The 21,286-nt window shown below is 36.1% G+C and overlaps 1 protein-coding gene across 1 annotated transcript in view; it reads left to right on the forward strand.

Annotated features, from left to right (window-relative positions):
* Positions 1-20,652, forward strand: part of tnr (tenascin R (restrictin, janusin)) — a 118,212-nt gene extending 97,560 nt beyond the window's left edge. Inside the window, 9 exon segments of the mRNA XM_043223811.1 lie at positions 2,452-2,571; positions 3,615-3,758; positions 7,738-7,868; positions 9,453-9,585; positions 9,911-10,062; positions 11,664-11,760; positions 15,700-15,861; positions 16,024-16,187; positions 18,067-20,652. Of these exon segments, the coding sequence (XP_043079746.1) occupies positions 2,452-2,571; positions 3,615-3,758; positions 7,738-7,868; positions 9,453-9,585; positions 9,911-10,062; positions 11,664-11,760; positions 15,700-15,861; positions 16,024-16,187; positions 18,067-18,183 (1,220 nt within the window). The 3' untranslated portion in view covers positions 18,184-20,652.
* The last annotated feature ends 634 nt before the right edge of the window (positions 20,653-21,286 follow it).

Here is a 21,286-nt window from a genome sequence, read left to right on the forward strand (position 1 = left end):
TAATGGAATCAGTGATCAGCAGAGATGCTCACCTGCCATCTTACTTGAACAGCACCGCACGGCGGTGACAGGCAGCTAGTGCTATGAGTTGTCTCATTCACTAATTGTGGACAAGTGTGTGTGCTTAAATACGCAGACAAGGAACTGACAGGAAATTTCCCTGTTTCTCTACCTTGGTGTTTATTATGCAAATGAGGCTACATTTTATAGTGTATTCTTTGGTGAATGATATGTAGAATGTTTTTTATTATCATTAAAATAAAATATCTATATATATATATATATGTGTCTATAAGAGAGGAGAGACACAGAATCCACGTTGCTTGAGGTCCAGTGTAAAGTTTCCACAGTCAGTTATGATTTAGAGTGCCATGTCATCTGCTGGTGTTGATCCACTTTGTTTTTACTGATCAAGGTCAACGCAGCCATATACCAGGACGTTGTAGAGCACTTCATGCTTCCTGCTGCTGGCTAACTTTATGGAGATGCAGATTTCATTTTCCAACAGGACTTGGCACCTGCACACAGCGCCAAAGCTACCAGTAACTGGTTTAAAGACCATGGTATCCCTGTTTTTAATTGGCCAGCAATCTCGCCTTAGCTTAACAGAAAATCTATGGGGTATTGTGAAGAGAGATCAGATGAGATATGCCAGACCCAACAATGCAGAAGAGCTAAAGGCCACTATCAGAGCAAGCTGGGCTCATAACACCTGAGCAGTGCCACAGACTGATCGACTCATGGCACGCTGCATTGCTGCAGTAATTCAGGCAAAAGGAGCCCCAACTAAGTATTGAGTGCTGTACATGCTCATACTTTTCATGTTCATACTTTTCAGTTGGCCAAGATTTCAAAAAATCCTTTCTTTGTATTGGCCTTAAGTAATATTCAAATTTTCTGAGATAATGAATTTGGGATTTTCATTAGTTGTAAGTTATAATAATTTATTTTTAATAATTTCATAAAAAGTAAAAAATATACAATATATATATACAATAAATATGATTCAAATAAATAAATTTAGCAGCAATATTTAATATAAAAAAAAAAATCCACAAACAAGCACATATGCAATTAGTAAATGAGACCCAGTATTACTAAAGCCACTTGACCCTGTTCTCATTGTATTGCTTTATTGTTTAAAGCTTGTCTTCATAATAGAATAGTGCTTTAGATTTAATATAGGGATATTTAACTTGTGTCTCAATAGACACATCTCACGGTCTGTGTTCCAATTTTGCATTATATCCCTGAAATTAATTAATTAGACTATGTCTCAAGCCTAGGAAGTTAACTAATTAGTCATATCATTTGATGCAGTACAATAGAACAAACAGATGCTGGCCTTTGCTTAAACATTGCTGACTTGCCTAATAACTAGGTAGGAAGTGTTTGCCTTTGCATCAGAACACAGCTACACTCCCCATCGCAGCTTAAAGCCTGACAGTTTTGTTCAAAGCTAATAAAAATATGACAGGCAAACAATCTCAAGCTGCCCGTGTTGACAGGAATCTCGCCAATGCTGTAACAATGCAAAGTGACAAGCGGCTCCTTTAAAAATGCATCCTTTGGAAACAGCTTAGTATTAATAGGATATAGAAAACATTGTGGCTTATTTCAGCTGTTATGTAAAGGGTGACAAGAGGAGTTGATGAGACATGATGGATCTGGTTCAGAGCTATGTTCTGGTTCACAGCTCTGCCTAATGACCTGCTGAGGATCATCAAGTTCATGTTCACTGCATAAGCGAAAACTGATATTCTCCTCCCGGTCTGTCAAGACTTGGTAAAGCAGAGAGCGGAAGGTGCGATGGGGAATTGGGGGATTTTGCCTGTGAACTGCTGTCAGGCAGCGGAGATCAGCTTCTCTGGAAGGTTGTGAGAGGCCTAGAATTTCTTGGAACGAAGTCAATGGTGCCTAATGGGAGGGTCAGCTCTCTACAGCTATAGAAGTGATATGGCTATTGCCAGAGAGGTTGGCAGAACAAAAATGCGCGTGGGACAGGATTGGAAGATGGTAATGTGCGATTACAGACCACTGACCTCATCTAAGAGGACATACCCCATAGTGCAAAAAGGAGATTTTTCCTGTTTGGGAAAAAGAAAGGCCATCTGTGAAAGTCACAGCATGGATAGAGGATTACAAGAAACAACATTTCTCATTACTCACATGCATAGAAATGCTGTTGAGAATGAGCTCTGCACACATTTGACTGTTTAATTTCCCCCCTCGATGTCGGCTAATTAAGGAAATTGTGATCTTCTCCAGCCAGATAATCACAACAAATTAGTTCCAAGCTGCTGAGGTACTCTATTTTTAAATTGCCGGTGAATATCGTTTGCACAGGATAGGAAAAAAAAAGGTGAAGATGAGACTGCTGCCAATTACCTTGGCTGAGCTTATCTCCGACTTTCTGTCTGTAACCTGCACGTAATCCTCTGTTCCACACAGCTATGGACATGCCTATGGAGCTCACTGCATTGAATGTTACACCTCAGGGGGCTCTGCTGCGTTGGAACCCCCCTGTTTCCAGTGTTGATAACTACGTGCTAACCCTCACCCGGAACCAAGGTATGTGGAAACAACTTCTCTGTCCGCCATTTATCAGCATCACTTTAAATCACATCCCAAAAACCACAGCCATGAATGCAAAACGAAATCTAACTTATTTTCTCACTAGTCAAAGATATGTGCTGTTTTGCTATTTCAGGTCCGTGTGCGGCAGGCAATGCAGATATGTAAATGAGACTCGCTAAATGGCAATAATAAAATGCAATTAACCATATTATCATGCATAGTTGGGATAGAAAAATGAATTGGCTTATCGACTTTTAAAAGGGGTAAAGAGAATGCTTCTCCTGTAATTTAGTTTTTCTGTTTTTTTCACATCAAAAGATGCACATCCAATCAAACATTTGCAGTTAATTCATCTTTTAATTGGTAGATGATTAGGTAGATGCCAACATGGACCGGTTTCTTGGCATCCTCACATATCATTAGCAAATCTGTGCAAGGGAAAAAATAAATAAACAAATGAAAATACAGTTGTTTATGGTCTCACCTACTTTGAAGATAAACATGCATTTGTGATTTTTTTTCTGCAAACATCCAAAAAGTACACGCTGTTAATTTTTTTTTGTTTACTGTGCATTATTAAGTTAAGTAAAAAGACATACATGTATATGTTTAAAAAAGATGTTGTGTTTATATATTAAATATGCATATATAATATAAGAATATACAAATATTATAATCCTCATCTCATATAATTTGAATAATTCTTACTAATTCGGTTATCATTATACTTGTAACATTTGGTTTGAACCGGCCTTTAGAAACCAAAATTTCACTGCTTCAGTTTTTATTTTGGTGATCCAATCCAGTTCACAGTAAGGACATTTACATATTTTTGTTCAATAAACCTGTTATGTCGCAACCTATGCGTAATGTTTGTTATTATGTAAATTTCAACATAGATAGTATTTGAATTTCAAATATAATGCATTTTTTCCTAATTATTGAAATGCTAATTTAAAATAAATAGTTCTCCAAAAATATGTGCAAACATTCCAGTTCTTTACTTGCTTCTGCACTAATGAATGTTATCTTTCCAGTTACAGCAGACACCTTCTTAGTGGAGGGTAACAAGCAGGAGTACCAGCTGAGTCAGCTCATCCCCAGCACTACCTACTCAGTGGCTCTTTATGCCACTAAAGGTCCTCTCACCAGTGGAACAGTCATTGCCAACTTTGTCACACGTAAGTGCTCTGTTCCCTGTGTTCTATTTACAGGGTGGCTTGAGGAGGTCAAGACCCCCTAGCTCCAGTTATGCTCCCCCCGTTATCTCAAAACACGACTAATCGCCTTTACCCCAGTTGCTGAGAAAGGTAGAAATCAGTGAAAGAAGCTGAGAAGAATCCAAGGTTCACTGCATTAGTTATGAGACTAAACCAGACTTAAGACATTCAAACTGACACATAAGATACTTCATGGTTAAATGTAATACAAGAGGTCAAGACAAGATAGTTTGGAGTGCAGTGTTTGTTGTGAAATTTCATAAGTAATGGTTAATGAATGGTTAATGACTCTTGACCAATAGGTGGCGCTATTACCAAATTAATGTGGCGTGGCCAGTGTGAGGTGACAATGGCATATGCAAAGTTTGGGGTAAATATGTCAAAGCTTTGCAGAGTTACAGCCTTAGATGCAGTTTGGCATATTTTCTAGCAAATTCGCATTTTTTTTTTTTTTTCAGATTAAAAAAAATATATGTTTTTAATCTGATAGGGACGAAGTAAGATAGTGACGGAGATGCTTTTTCCGGCATAGAAACATCTCTGTATATTTCATGGTTGGATCAATAACACGACAATATGAATATATATATGTGTGTGTGACTGTGCGTACATGATCTATATATAAATAGAGCATAAATAATGCTGGTGGGGAAAGAGTTAACTGTAGGACTAATATAGTAGGATATTTATTTACTGTACATCAGTCATTGAACCCAGAAGCTTATATGTGTTTTAAATACTGGGAAGGAGTGACAAGTTTTTATAACCATCAAATCATAGCATTTTCCTCTTTAGTGACATGTTTCTCAATGCTGACGCTAATGGCCTACATTTAAAGTGTTTCACTAACCTGATGCACCCTCACAATGTCTTCAGGTCATGGAGCGCTAATGAGATGATGAGTTGAATCAGACATCCAAAATGCGCTGATGAGCAGCATTGAGAAACACTGTTTAAGCAGAAGTTAAAGTTGCCTATCTACAACTTGTTATGCACTGTTTCAGTATTTAAATTTGATTGGACAATCAGCCTCCGAAGAGCGCTGATATTTAACCTATATGGTTACACATTACCAGCAGCCGTGAAGAGAGGAAAACAGCACTCATGCTTAAACATCCAATAGACAGCTGCAAGATTAAGTACTTCCCTGATTATACCATCCTGCTCTTCTAGTTCAGAGATGATATTCATGCGAAGCAGAAACAAGGCCATGACTTTATTTTTGTAGTTTGTGTAACAAAATCCTGAAGTCAGCAAAGCTCTGATTCCCATGTGAGAACAGAGAGGATATCAGCATCACTACCCATCTTTCCTCACAGAAAGGCGAACTGTCTTTCCCACACAGAAGACTGAACTAGAACAAGCAGCGGTTTCATTTCAAGCTGCTTTATTCTGCATTGAAACTTTCAGCTCATCTATTAAAGGGGAGGTGGAGCGGCAGACCGCTTTCAGATGCATTAGACCTCAACTTTAATCAAACGGCCCTCACAGAATACTTCATTAGTTTGGATTGTTTAGAGGAAATTAATTTGCACATAAAAGTGTCACAGGCCATTGGCTTTGCAACCTCAGTGCCAGCTCAGTGACGTGCAGAATCTTGACACATAATCGCTTGATGAGGTTTGTTGTGTTCATTTGCCTTCAAACTTCTTTTTTTCCAAGCTACTTAATGACAATTTAATTCGGAAACAGTTCTGCTCTAATAACAGTGGATTTAGATCCTGCCATGCTCTGATAAAAATGTTTCATTGCCTGCAATGCCTGGAAAAACTTCCCTGAAATTACCATCCTGCGGTGTTTAAGAATCTGCCAGCTCCCACCCTGAGGGAGGTGAAGTGTCATAGATGCATCATTTTGGCATTTATGAGGAGGCTTATGGAAGCTTAAGGGGATAATTAAGATGACAACAACTAACAAATTTCATGCCTATTTCAGGATTAGTGCTGTCTGTCACTTTGATTTAGATTACAGTTCTAACTTCATCGTTAAAGAGATTAAGGTGAAGACAGGAATACGAATGTGTTCCTCAGATATGCACAAGAGAATCTCTTTCCATTTCTCCACGGTTGGATTTCATTCTTGATAGGTGCACTTTGTTAGTTTGCCTGCTCAGTCAGTTTAAACTAATGAGAAATCAAGGGTAGAATGTTTAGCCCAGTCTGTTCAAATGTTTGGAACATTTTATATATAAATATATATTTAACAGTTTGGCTTCAATAGACTTGTTTTTAATGTTTTTTTTGTTTTGTTTTTTTTTAGTAGTAGTAGTCTCTTATGCTTGCCATGGCTGCATTTATTTGATAAAAAAAAAAAACAGTAAAAGGGTAGTATTGTAAAATATTCTTAGAATGAAAAAGTGTTATTTTTATATCATTCTTATATGTTGATTTAATGTTTAGGAAACATTTCGTTAAAAGAAACATCGTTAGAAACAGTTGTGCTGCTTAATACATTTTTTACTTGAAATAGAAATCTTTTGTAGCATTTTTGTTACATTATACATGTATTTACTACAATTCAAATTAATAAGAAAAGCCCACCTGATGTTTGACATATTGTATTATATACATATACATAATACTAGGTTTGACTGCACATGTATGTTTCTGTGCAAAACCAGAATGACTTTCCATATGGATAGATTTGTTCTGATATGGCTTTCCACACCTCCATAACTCTGTGAGAGTTTTGCATGTTTCTTATTAAAACGTTGTCTCGCCTGCCTGTGCAACAAAACATTTCATATCTAAGACATTTCATACTTTCCGTCCCAGAGAATGAGAGGTAGGATCTTAGGGAAAAAAAGAGCTGTGTTTTTTAACCCACCGAAGGAAAAAAACCAAAAAAACAAAACAATAATACATCTAGTTTTCTGCACACAGACAGCGGATGATGGCTTTTGAAGACATGGAAAAAAAAAAAACATCAGCATTTGTAATATGAAAGGAAAGTGTGTGTGTTGAGGTTGTGTGCTGACGCTCTGCTGGAGGGAGAGTGGCATGTTGACTGATAAGAGATCACGTTGAGAGACAGGACGCCGGTGAACACACACTAATTGTCTTCCCTCTGAAGTGGATCTGTCACTGCGCCTGAAACATACACTACATGCAACCATGTGATTTATTTTGTCCTCAGGCTAGCGACCAGTTAACATGCCTTCAGCGGGTGTGCTGACACAGCTCCAAACATACACACCATACACAGACAACAATCTGATAAGAAAAAAACAGCTGAATGTCATGTGGGGGATGGTCAGTTTAAACATGCTCTATTAGTGCAGTTTCTCCAAGCCGGTTTAAAATACTTGGAGATTATACATAGCTATAACCCGTTAGCGTTCCCATTCATCTCAGTGGCATTTGCTTATGATCGCTGAAGCCAGATTGTTTTGAGCCTCCGCCATAATTCCAACAAATAAAGCATAATAGAAATCAAGCACTTGATCTATTTCAAATAAATGCTGTTCTTTTGAACCTCTATTCATCTAAGGTCCCTAAAAAAAAAGCTCATTATTAAATATATTAAAACAGAAAAGCTATTTAAAAATGTATATTTACAGTATTACTCCTTTTACTGTTTTGATCAAATAAATGCATTCTTGGTGAGCTTAATATATACACATCCGGGCATAATCATTTGCAAGTAAGCTTAAACGTTGTACATAAATTTAGCATACATTTAAGGTCCTAAACTGACATTTCATTTTTTTGCATAGATTGTCAGCCCAACTAAAAACAAAAAACATACACTTTATACACAAATGTATACAAGTAAATATTATTACCTTACCAAAAAACAAATTTTGACATTTAGTGTAAACCATACATTTATAGGGCTTTATGAACCAATTTATTTACAGTCATTTGAAAGTTTATGTAGTGTAATGTTGCTTGAAAACCTGGTAATGGAGCTTTAGTGTCTTTAATCTCTGTTTAAACAGCCATGGATGCTCCCCAGAACCTGACAGCTAGTGAGATTAACCATCGAAGCGCCCTCATATCCTGGCAGCCGCCCATCGCAGACATCGATAACTACATGCTGACCTACAAAGCAGCCGACGGCAGTCGAAAGGCAAGCATAATATGGATTTTACCTTGAGCAATAAATAAAAAAAACCATGTCTGTTGTGTAAACATTTTTTTTTTGGTGGTTGAAACTTAATGACTGTTCGCGTTTTAATGCTAATTGCATTTCAGAATGAAACTGTACTTGATGTACAGCCTGATCTTATAATAACTTTACGATGTCTCTACATCTCACAGAGATCAAGCATCCAAGGAAGCTGTTAGATCGGAATAGCTCAGTTTAATTGCATTCTTTGATGTTGCTCATTAATATGAATGAAATCATTTAACAAAGTCATTCCAGACACAATATGCCTATTAAAGACTTCCCTGAAATAATTTCTCTGAAATGATACAGTAGATACAGTATCCGTTTTAAATCATTGAATTACTTGTAATGCATGCTCACTGTCCTATAATCTGTTTTGGACATCTTTATTTGACCTGCCTGATGGGAAAATGCAATCGCAAATACAAAAGTTTATGGATTGTATTCTTTAGATTTATGTTGCTATAAAAAACAGGCACAATCGATGCGGCACAGAATGCTTTGACCTAGTAGCCCACTGTTAGTGTTTGTATCCATCCAGTGGGTGTCAGTGGTGCACAGATGATATAAACAGCGCTAGTGCGTCTTAGACATAAAAGCTTTCTCTTTCCATTAGAGCCAGTTTGGCATCTAATGCTGAGAGTTTTGATAATGCCAGACAATTTGGGATTTTTTGAAAACTTAGAATGCTGAAAATAATAAAACAGTGTCTGCATCCACTATGTGTTGCCTCAACCCCTTACTTCAGATTCAGGATTGTGAAAGAATCAAGAGAAGAACATAAGAATGGCTCTGCTACAGACACCGGCTTCCCTATAACAATTACTTGTTCGATATCCTCTGCATACTGAGCAACCTTGATGCGACTTCATTAAAACACTGCTGTGCTGCATAATTCACATACACATTACTTAAAATGTGCGATTTTTCCTGGAACAGGATGAATATTGAATCAAATGTTTCATTTTTTATATATCTCAAGGCTGGGTCACATGTGCCAAAGTCCGTTGAGGTCCCTGGTGAACCCTCGGAGCAAAAAGACTGAAAAGGCATATGGCAGATTAGTTTGATAAAGGTGATTTAAAATAAATAAAAAAAAACAAAAGAGGGAAAAGAACTGTCATGAGCGAAAGACTAAAATAGAAATGCCGTCTCTCCCCAGCAGCACCAGGGCCTGATAAGACTCTTCCTCCCCCATCCCGGGCTTTAGAGCTGCCAATCATATTGTAGAAAAACACAGGGAGGAAAGGCAGTATTGTATGAAAGCACCCAACAGTAAGCAGCTTGGGATCACAACAATTTGTCAGACAGTTCCTAAAACGATTGTGATCTGTTTTCTGTTTGTTTTTGAGGAATATCTTTCTTTTCCACAATGCAAAGAGCTGCCGTTCTTTGTACTATCTCTTGGTATGTTTTCCACAAACCCGCTCTGCCGCTGAGCGGTTCTTTGTTTAGTTTTGGTCTACGGTGTTTGAACAGAGGTAATGTACTAATGCCTCTGCGTGCCTGCGGATCAGTAGACTGTGTTTGATTGCGTTTTAGGAGCTGATCTTAGATGCCGAAGACACATGGATCCGTCTCGAGGGGCTGGCGGAGACCACCGAATATACTGTGAGACTGCAAGCCGCCAGAGGATTAGAGACCAGCGCCATCGTTTCTACGTCTTTCACAACAGGTGCAAGTCTTCCACATCTCGTGTTTTCTCGGGTTCGCTCACCTCATTAGGTGCAAATTCACACTATCGGCCCCATCAGCAACATCAAGTACAAATCAGTAGCGACACCTTCAAGGCATCTCTGCGCATCCCTCGTTTACTATACCTTGTGTTTCTGTGGCTTTTCAAGGACCCTGCTTCCAAGGATAGTGTTTCATAACATCAACAAATTCACACTCCATTGTCACGGCAGCGATGCAAATCACCGCTCATTAACCTCCCAGTGACCCCTTCGCTTTCTTTTGCTCCGTTGTTTTGGATGTTTCTCAACCCTTTTCCTCCTCAGGAAACCGATTGTTTCCCACGCCACAGAACTGTGCACAGCACCTCCTGAACGGAGAGACGCTGAGTGGAATCTACACCATCTACATCAACAGAGACCTCAGCCAAGGTGTGCAGGTTTACTGCGACATGACCACAGACGGAGGCGGCTGGATAGTGAGTGAGAGATCTGACCGTCACATCTGAGTCTTTCTGGATTGCATTAAATGTCTGGCGCAATAAATGTTTTACAAAAAATCCCACAATGCCACATTGAAAGGACTGACCCCTGTTAAAAAGACAAGCTGTTCATTTTCAGTGCTGGCAGAAACAATACTTTTTACAAGCAAACCTGCTCTCTTTAGTGATTTAAGGTTAACCGCACATAGCTTAAAGAGATAATAATAATTCATCTAAAAAAGAAAATGATTTATTCAACCTCAAGCCATCCTAGCTGTATACCTACCTTTCTTCTTTCAGATGAATACAAAGTAATTGTATTAAAAAAAAAAAAAAAAAAAAAGTTTTGGCTCTTCACAGTCTTGTTATGCCAGTGAATGCGGTTTAAAAAATATTTTAAAATGTTTCTATACATCATAAAAAGTGCTCCAGACAGCTCCAGGGATTGATAAAGTTCTTCCGAAGGGAACTGATGCATTTGTATAAGAAAAATATCCATATTTAGAATTTTATAAACCCTAATGTCATCCATAAACTCATGTACAACAGTTAGCGGAAGATATGAAGTTTTAAATATGGATAATTTTTCTTACAATTGCATTGAAAACATCTGAAGACCTTTATTACACCCCAGAGCCATGTGGAGTACTTCTTATGATGAAAGGATGCCGTTTTTAAGCTTTAAAATGTTAAACTCCATTCACTGCCATTATAAACCTTGGAGGAGCTAGGATATTCATATAAATATAACTCTGATTGTATTCGTCTGAAAGAAGAAAGTCATATACACCAATGATGGCTTCAGGGTGAGTGAATCATATTGTAGTTTTTATTTTTGAGTGAACTATCCCTTAAATGGTTAAGCTAGTTGAGGAACTCTGTCCACATCTGTCCACATTCACCTTTTTGCGAACTGAGAAAATTTACCAGCCATAAAAACATCTCACTGGACAAAGAATCTGTAGTATTAAAATATATAAAAAAAAACAAAATGAATGATATTATTAAAATCAGTTATTAATTATATTACAAATTAAATCATTATAGCTATGTAAATGTTATTAAGCCTTTTTTTATACATGAAAACAACGTTTTTATTATAAAAATGTTTAAATTATTTAATTATACATTTTTTATTTTTTTATTCTGCCACTCTTTGAACCCACATGGAGGTCTGGAAAAGAAACTGCTGACTAGACATAACGCTACTTACGTCATCAAAATCAGACCATAGATTTTACTATTCAAATTAAACCGTATATATATTCCTTTAAAATAGCGGCAAACTGTCAAAAAGCTATAACTGCTTTTGGCACAAAACAAGTGTAAATTTTGGACCCTGTCTGCATCCCGCACCAGAGACCAGTATTTGAAGCACACAGTATTCTAGCAATTGTCCATTCTGGTCCTTTTAACAGGCTTTTTACTGGTCATGACCATCTACGCAGCTGCCTGTATTGCAGATGTCATCATTCCAAAGTAAAATGGCACTGTTGGGATCACTTGTCATTCATGTGCTCCATATTACCCGTAATGCATGATATTTAATTGGCATAGAGTTTTGTGCAGCAGCTGTACCTCTGCTGATTGTGTTTCAGGTGTTCCAGCGACGTCAGAACGGTTTGACTGATTTCTCCAGGAAGTGGAGTGACTACAAGATCGGTTTTGGCAACCTGGAGGATGAATTCTGGCTCGGTGAGAGGATGTGAAATACGCTTGAATTATAGACAGAGCAGTTAGAGCTGTCTGGGGGAAAAAGCTGCTACGTGATGACCCATTAAAAATATAGTAATTTAAGGCCCCATTAATCTCTTTAGGCTGATCTAAATTTGGTCAGCACTTTCTTGCAAACGTCTGATTTTATTTAAGCTTCGGTCCTAGAAATGTAACTCAGTGACGAGTGCTCTTGACTAGCAATGAGGCGGCTTTTTCATTTAAATATTAGATTTTGAGAAGCCGCCTAGCAGAGAACTTAACCCCTAACTTGCTTCAGGGACACTGTATAACTCGCCTATTTACCACATTATACGGATCTTCACTTTCAAATAAGTGACAGCGCGGTGCTGCTCTGAATAAAGATAAAAATAACAAAGTCTTCTAGCGCTGCGAGAGGCTGCATCAAATCACCACCCTTTGAAATTCTCAGTGCGCCCCCTCCCGCATACAGTATCTTGTGTTTGTATGGGCTCTATGCTTCCCGGACCCCTCAGTCTGTTATGGTGACTCTAGGCTTTCAGATCCTATTTAAATGATCCGGTAATTATTTTCATCAAAATCCAATTTGATAGAAAACAATAGAGCCCCTTTTCCTTTTTATCCCTGATGCATAAATCTTATTAGAAAGCTATAATTATATTCATTAAAAATCAGGAAAAAAAATAGCATTTGTGCTCGCAATGGATTTCAAAGCATTGTCTCAATTACAGATAAAAAGTAAACACTACAAATTATGCCTGTGCAGACATTTATGCCTGAATAATAAGTATAACTATATTTAGCGTGGAAGGAGCTCATTTGAAAAATCTCAGCTCATGAGCAGAACGTAAATACTGTCTGTGGAAGTTCTGCATCCTGTTCACATACTTTACACTCATTGAGAACTACAATAATGAAAGCACTCCAGGGCTGTTATGTTGGAGTAGAAGTCGTGGTAAATGCACTTACAATAACCACTAGTGTGCTTTCTTACCGTAGTAACAATTAGAAGGGCCGTGTGGCCAGTCTCTGTAATACCACAGTGTGATTTAAAAAACCAGAGTTGAAAATAATCTGTTCTGCATAGACTGTGTCACAGATGAGAACTTGTTATATTTTTAGCTAGTTTTACCACATTGTGACGCTCCACTTGTGTTTGGTGGATGTGGCCTTTATGGGTAACACAACATGTTGTTGTGTCTTTGGCTTTTCAATCTGTTTAGTAATGTGAAGCTGTTTTGTAGTAATGGCCAGTCTTCTTGTTGTTTTAAATTAATGTCTGAAAAATATTTATTATACTGTGCACCGCTATTTCAAATTTGGGGCTATTTTATTTTTTTGTGCTTACTTAAAAGAAATTAATATTTTAAGCAGGGATTCATTTAATTTATTGAAAGTAACAGTAAAGACTTTTATATACAGAAGATTTATACTTAAAGATTTCTTTAGGTATATTAATTAACATTAGTTAACAACATTAGCTAACATGATCTAAGAATTTCTACAGCATTTATTAATCTTAGTTAAGATTATTTTCTGTATTTATTAATGCATTATTAAAATCAGAAGTTGTGTTTTTGTTAACATTAGCCTAATAATTTTATTAACTAATGTTAACAAAGATGAATAAATACTGCAACAAATGCTTTGTTCATTGTTTGTTTATGTTAGTTAATACATGATCTAATTTTAACAAGTGACGCCTTATTGTAAAGTGTTATTAAATTTCTTTGACATTTTCTGTTTTCTGCAGCACAACCATTTTCAACATTGCCAATAATAAGATTTGTTTTTTGAGCAAACAATCAGGATTTTAGAATGACTTCTGAAGGATCGTGTAAGATACTAGATGCTGATCAAATTCAGTCTTGATGAGGATAAGAAACTAAAATATTAAAAAACCTTTTTTACCCCACACTTTTAAATGGTAGTGTAGTGTGAATTACTGAGATTCTTTTTTTATATAGTAATAGCATGTACTATACACATTTCTAATTTATCTGCAAAACTTTTACTGACCTAAAACACTGTGTGTTCATCAACCACACAACCTAGTAGAAATGAACTTTGCTGCCCCGCTCTATTCAAGCATTCAAAGTAGAGAACTCTTCTGCTTTCCCATGGTGCTTCTCACTTCTGCATGGTCCCTGGGTTTTCATATAATTCCTCACCTGGTCATGACACTCGGGTTACTCGTGAATGGTATATTTTGGTAATGGCGCTGAAGATCAACCATGCAGATAGGACAGTACTATAGAGATATGGTGTTATGGAAGAAGGCGCAAAGTCATTCTGAAAAGTAATAGACTCGGTTTCTGAAGATTTCAGTGCAGCCTTCCTGGACTGATAAAAAATATAGTATTTTCTTTGCAGTGTATTTGAAAATTAGAGTGTTTTTCTTCAGATGACACAGTACTAATTTTATGTATATTTTCAGTTCCGGCTTAGATGTTATGCTGTTATAAAAATCATATAGCCTGTTATTTTCTAACCAGTGTGATAAAATAGTTTAAAATGGTTAATTTTATGCCCCATTGCACTGAAAAAATCATACTTGTTATCTTGTTTTACAGTAATAAAAATATCATGAGGCAAAATTGTGTAAGAAAGGAAGAATATCTTGATAACATCTTGAACAAATATGTCTGTTGGGTTGGTTTTATGGTAACCCTTTCAGTAAGATGTCATTTGTTAACACTAGTTAATGTATTAACTAACATGAACTATGATCAGCACATCTGTTGCACTCTTTATTAATCTTTGTTAATGTTAGTTAATAAAAATACGGTCATTCATTGTTAGTTAATGTTAATTCACAGTGCATTAACTAATTTTAACAAGCACAACTTGTGATTTAAATTATGCATTAGTAATTGCTGAAATTAACGTTAATTAAAGTAAGATTATTAAATGCTGTAGAAGTATTGTTCAATATTAGTTCATGTTACCTAATGTGAACTAATCAACTTTTATTGTGAAGTGTTACCGGTTGTATTTTTATGTTTTAAATGATTGAATTATATACCAGATGTCATGACCTTTTTTATTTCAATTATTTATTATTATTATTATTATTATTATATTACTACTACTACTTCTTTGTAGAATAGTTTATTAAGCACAAATCTACAAAAAAAGAAAGAAAAGTTAGGTTAATGCTAAAAACGATGCTAGTGGGATAATCAAATATGCAGTCCTGTTAAAATATAGTACTTAGCCAAAATTGTGAAAAAAAGTGTTATGATTATGTAATATTTTAGATATCATGCAGTGTGATGCCTGGCTGGTTTTAATCAAGGAAAAACACAGTCTCTTGCTGAGATTTCACTGATTGGGTCAGTAGGAAAAAATAGTGTGTGTGCTGCTATTTTCATTATTATTATTATTATTATTATTATTAAACTAATCTCATTACAACAATGGCCGCCTTTAAAGATGCTCTTGGCCACATCTGGTAATTCAGATCTCTTCCCCTCACTGTTACAGTTCATCACCTTTCTGCTTCCTAGGTTCATTCTGTGGCATTAAATCCTGAGGTGAGTTTAAGGGCTTAGTTACAGTTCAGAGTTACGGCACATCCTTGTAGATACTCACAAAATAGATGGAGTTCTATTATCAGGAGACATCTACGCTATCAAAAAGCGATTGTGTCTTTAGCCAGACAGGATGTTTCTCCACTGCACAGTCAGAAAATTTGATTATCTTCAATAAACAGACTGTTTATCTGCAGTCTTTTGCGCCTTATCTTCACAACATATAAGAGTCAGAGAAAGTGAGATGGACCACCAAACAGGAGCACTGCTTTTATATTAAATTATTGGCTCTTATCAGGGAGAACCATGCAGTATTTGAAGGCAGCATTTTCACATGGTAAAGGACTGGAACACAAGGATGAGATGGTATGGAACATGTTTTTATTTTTTTTATTTTTCCATGCAGGCTTGGACAACATTCAGAAGATTGCAGCTCAAGGTCGTTATGAGCTCCGCATTGACATGAAAGATGGCCAGGAGTCTGTATATGCCAACTATGACAGGTTTTCCATTGGAGATTCCAAGAGCCTCTACAAACTGCGGATAGGAGAGTATAACGGCACTGCAGGTGCGGCTGGAGGACATTTGGGAATTGATTTTACATACACTGAAAGGAAATAACTTGCTTTTGATTCATTCAATCATTTAAAACATCACAGACATGACCTCCTCAAAGTGGCTTTGGATATTTATGTCTATTAATTGTAATTATGTTCTCTTTTTGCTTCAGGTGACTCTCTAAGCTACCACCAGAGCAGACCTTTCTCTACCAAGGATAAGGACAATGATATTGCAGTCACCAACTGTGCACTGTCCTACAAAGGAGCCTGGTGGTACAAAAACTGTCATCGAGCCAACCTCAACGGCAAATACGGAGAATCCAGACATAGTCAGGTAAGCCACGTAGTCTTAAACAGTGGACTGACAGGTCTGGTTCAATCACATATATTAATGTTCTGAAAATTGTAGTGAGTGGAATTCAGTTGTTTCTACAGGAATTTCAGAGATTGAGAATATCAAGCGAGGGAAAAAGTTCCCAACAACAAGTTCAAGATTTACTATTGTTTGACAGCACAAAGCTGCTTGGTTTGAAAGTGGCTTCTGTGTGAGCTGTGGTTGAAAGAGCACTAGACTCTTAATGACACTGACCTTTTTTGCCCCTTGAAATTTTGCTAATGTGGCTTTAACAACTTAATGTGAGGGTTGTTTCCACAGCCTGTATGCATAGTATATATGGATTCACAAGATGGCAAAATCTGCACATAATCTCATAGAATCTATGCAGATTACAATATGTTTTCAGTGAATTGATGTAACACCGACAGGCGAGTGAGACTCATTGTTTGTGGTTTTGTTTGCAGGGGTAGGTGTTAAAAAGGCAGGAAACATGCAGAAGCATTTTGAAGTTAACTGAAAGCAAATAAAGCTCAATATGTGAGAGTCCAAGGCCAATGAGACGTAATATTCTAGATCTGTCCTTGCTCAGTTGCACTGTGTCATGTCCTGTTGTCTCACTGTCAGCTTTCATTTTAGCTTTCTCACAGGCGTACCTTATTATAACCGATAAGGTCATATTTCCCATTGGCATCAGTGGTATTTCTTCATAGAAGCAGAGGTTAACACTCTGAAAACTAATAAAAGTTTTCACAAGAAAAATATTATTTTGAGAGGTGCTTCAATGGTAATAACATTGAATTGCTGAGCAATTTTGTACATTAATATTACACATATGATATACATATGATGTCAACATAATGACATAGAAATATTTTACAATAGCTTATCTACAAATTGTAAACATTAAAACAGGTCATGACATGGATTGTTTTATTATTTTAATATGTAGCTTGAGGTTTACTTATAATATTTTATGCAATTAGTAAATAAACAAATATGAGGAAAAATATTATTTTGACAACATTTCCATTATTTCTAAATAAAGTAAATGATTATATAATCATTTACTTATGGTTTGTGATGCAGCTGCAGTAAAATCTAGTACGTTTTCATCTTTCAAAAAAAAAATCTACATGATCTTTGTGAACTTGCCTCATTTACAAAATAAAATACTCTGGTCAATTCTCTGACATGATATACCATTTAAAATAAACTATCCACTTCTTCTTTCACTTCATTTGTCCTATTAACCACAGAAGTGTGTGGGCTATGTCACAAATCTGTATACTTTATCCAGTGTAGACAAGAAAGTTTTTGTAATTTTAATTTGCTTTTGACACGACGACACATTTGCATTTGGCGAAATCAAGTGAACGCCAGTAGGCAGGGCCTACGCTGAGAACTATTTGTCAGTGTCTTAAATGGTTGTGTGCTATTTAAGTTGTATGAATGTAAAAGGGTCTATCTATACATATGTGATTCTGCACCACAAAACCAAAAATTATCAAATTATCAAAATTATCGATTTTTCTTTTTTGCCCAAAATATTTGAATATTAAGTAAAGATCATGTTTCATGAAGACATTTTGTAAATTTTCTACCGTAAATATATTAAAATATAATTTTTGATTAGTAATATGCGGTCTTAATTTGGACCATTGCAAAGGCATTTTTGTCAATATTTTCAGATTTTCAATTTAGTTGTACTTCAATGAAAAGCTTATTAATTTTTAATTCAACCTTTATGGTTTTGTGCTCTAGGGTCACATATGACGATGTATTTTTGCTAGAACCACACTTCATGTATAAACTACTAATGTAGGAATGCTAAAAATAACAGTTTTTTGTATTGACATTATGTGTTTGATTTCGGCAGGGTATAAACTGGTATCACTGGAAAGGCCACGAGTTTTCCATCCCTTTTGTGGAGATGAAGATGAGACCTTTCAACTACCGCAGCATCAGTGGCAAGCGGAGGAGGTCCACCCATTAATCTACCGTCCTACTAGCTGTTTCTATTTTTAAATAGGGCGAGGAAGACAGAAGGAGAGATGTAACTTATTTAAATCTTCGAATGACAAAATCCCTTTGACGAATGTCTGATGTAAAATGTAAACCTTGAGGTTCGGTGGCTTTCTATATGTGTAATGCTATTTGTTCAGTTCCAGAAGATTGAAGAATAGGTAGGGTTTGGTATTTTAAGCACGTTTACAGTATGGGGCCTGTGGAAAGAACCTCATTATTAAGTAAAGAAAAGATCATTTCTCCCTTTGAGATAAAAGATTTTAGAAGAAAATGAATGCCCGTTAAAATGAGATGCTTCTATTTTTATAAATGATGAGAAATACCTTTAAAAAAGTAACTGAATGATTTTTGGTCAGTTTTGATTCATGTTCATGTGACCTGTTACAGTGTTATATTTTGCGTTTACTGCACCCTGAAGCCAACAATATTTTTTTTTTATTCCAATTGCACTCATATTTAAACTTACATTAACAGTTGGCCATTGTACTGTTGAAGTGTCGCAGTCGATGAAGTTGCAAATGTAGGGTTTTCTGGGAAAAAAAATGAGACAAAAAAACGTATTATTAAAGTTATTATTATTATTATTGAAACCTCAGAAACCAAAGAATTATTCAGTATTTGAGGTAAAGTCTAACTGATCTGGAAAAAAGAAAAATCACATGCGTTTTAGACATAAAATATGCCCCATATATAATTTTATTTGTGCTATATTAGGATTTTTTTTATTGTTTTTTAATTTCACGATTTTGGACGAGGCTGATTAGTAATACTTTTACATCAGGTTTTTTTTTTTTTTTTTTTTTTCCTTTTTTTTTGTTATAAACCTAAAGAGCACTGACGTGTACATATGAAAAACTCATATGGAGAATTTTTACGTAGTTATGTCTCGCACTCCATGCTTTTGAGTGTTTTGTTCCTGTAGACTTGAAAGAATAATGGTGTCCATCTGTGTCTTGGTAAATCCTCTAGATTAATTGTCATTCATAGGTGAGTCAGGAGAATTGCAGTCTGTGTTTTGCACTGCAGTAGTACATGCAGAGTGAAGACCATCTGAAGGGTTCTTTTCACAGATCTTCTGTTTCTTTCATGCATAGTCATTGTAAAATGGAGTTGGACAGACGCCTGCTGACAAGCAGTCAAGCTTGAGCTTTCAAGACTTGACATACACACAATAGGTCACAAAAGTAATGCAACTCCTAGAGCAACTTAGAACATAGCCTTTCTTCTTTTACCTTTTTTGTACCTGACAAGAATATATTATTAGTTTAACATGGCCTCGGTGTATTTTGTACAGTGATTGAAAGGTTTGTGAAGGAGGACGACCGTGTCATATTTTTCTAACCCTTCATCATGCGATGTAACTTTTACCTCAGCAAGATAATAATTCAGATTTTTCCTCATTAATATATTTGTATGCTCTACACATTTCTGTAGACAAATATTCTTCAGTTCTCCGGAGTTCTGCTTCTCACAACACCTGTTTCGCATAGTCGCAAATCTCCTAATGAGCCTCTTCTGAGAGACGGCACTATGATGCCTTCAAAGAGTTTCTATGCTTTTCCTTTACTTCTATTTTTTCTTTCCATTTTGAGGGGTAAGATTAGAGAGTGTAGCAACAGCTGGGATGGGAACTAGAAACCAAGTAAATTCTTAATCAGCTCAAGCTAATTGCATTTAACACTGAAAAATACTTACATTTTGCTTTCACCAGAAGGCATCATTTTCTCCAGTTACTGTTCTGTAGAGAACATGGGTGGAAATATGCGTTCCTTCTTCTGTTTTCTAACCGTTTCCGTCAGAAAACTAATTGTTTGTGGGTTCACAGTGAAGCAGCCCTTCTGTAGTTATTTCTGAAAGAGGAATAGAGACTTTAGTGTTGTGGTGACTGATTGAAACAGAGAGAGACAGCAGATTTTCCTTCATTATTCATTGACTCGGCATATGGTGGGGGCACTTCAAGTCTCCTTCATTCTGACATGCCTCCCATCCACCAAACCACTTATGGTTCAACATTCACCACGGTAACACACTTAAAAACACGTTCCACACAACACTTGGAACTCTAACTGTGTGTTATGAAGGCAACTATGTCATTTTTCAACTCTCATATACATTTATTTAATTTCATGATGATACTGTAAAAATTCCCTACATTTTGTACCTAAGAGGATGTTGTAGAGCAGTAAAATGTTCAACTGCTTATCCTTAACCTCTATGGCTCTTGGAAAATGTGTTTAGCATGAACACTAATGAAGCAGGTTGTGTGCAAAAGAACGGTCTTTGAGACATTTGTCCCTAACTCGCTAACCACACTGTCAGATAACCTTGGATGTTATTGTAACAGATCAAATTAGCTCTAGTTTAACTTAAAATGTGCTGTATAGTTCCTTTTTTAATACATTTTCTACACATTAATAAAATATTCAAAATAAAAAAATCTGAGTTTGACTGTGAATTTATTTTTTTTATTAATTTAACCATTGCAGGTCAAGTAGGTAAATACAAGCTTATAAATGATTTACTTTACATTTATTTTACATACTCAACCTTCGAATGAGTGCCTACATCTTTGCACGTCAGACAAACTGTTGTAGTCTGTATTTCTGGTGTGGCTATTTCAGAATTTTATATCAGTTATGTACAGGTTGGTTATGTACAGTTAATGAGTGTATCATTAGTCATTCGCTGTAGTCATTCGCTCAATCAATTTGTTCACTGAACAACTGTGTCATTCTCAGACTCCATTTCCGCTTTGTTTTCATTTGGAATTGCTTTTGTTGGCAGAGCAAAAATACACAAAGTAACTGGCAATATTACATTTAAAATGTAAGTTAATCAACATTAACTTCATATTTATGGCATAGTAGTGAATTTTAAACAAAGCTTTGCAAAGGAGCTCACCTCAGAGGCTTACCTTCTAAATGTAAATCTCAGAATCATTATCTGAAGTTCATCAACATGGCATTACATGGAAAATTACGTAATTGGAAAAAAATTGCTTCAGTTCTTTGATACCAGTTGTTTTATTTATTTAATTTATTTTTTTATGCCTTTTAGCAAAAACAAATCTC

This window comes from Puntigrus tetrazona, chromosome 2, assembly GCF_018831695.1.
Source record: "Puntigrus tetrazona isolate hp1 chromosome 2, ASM1883169v1, whole genome shotgun sequence".
Taxonomy (NCBI): Eukaryota; Metazoa; Chordata; class Actinopteri; order Cypriniformes; family Cyprinidae; genus Puntigrus; species Puntigrus tetrazona.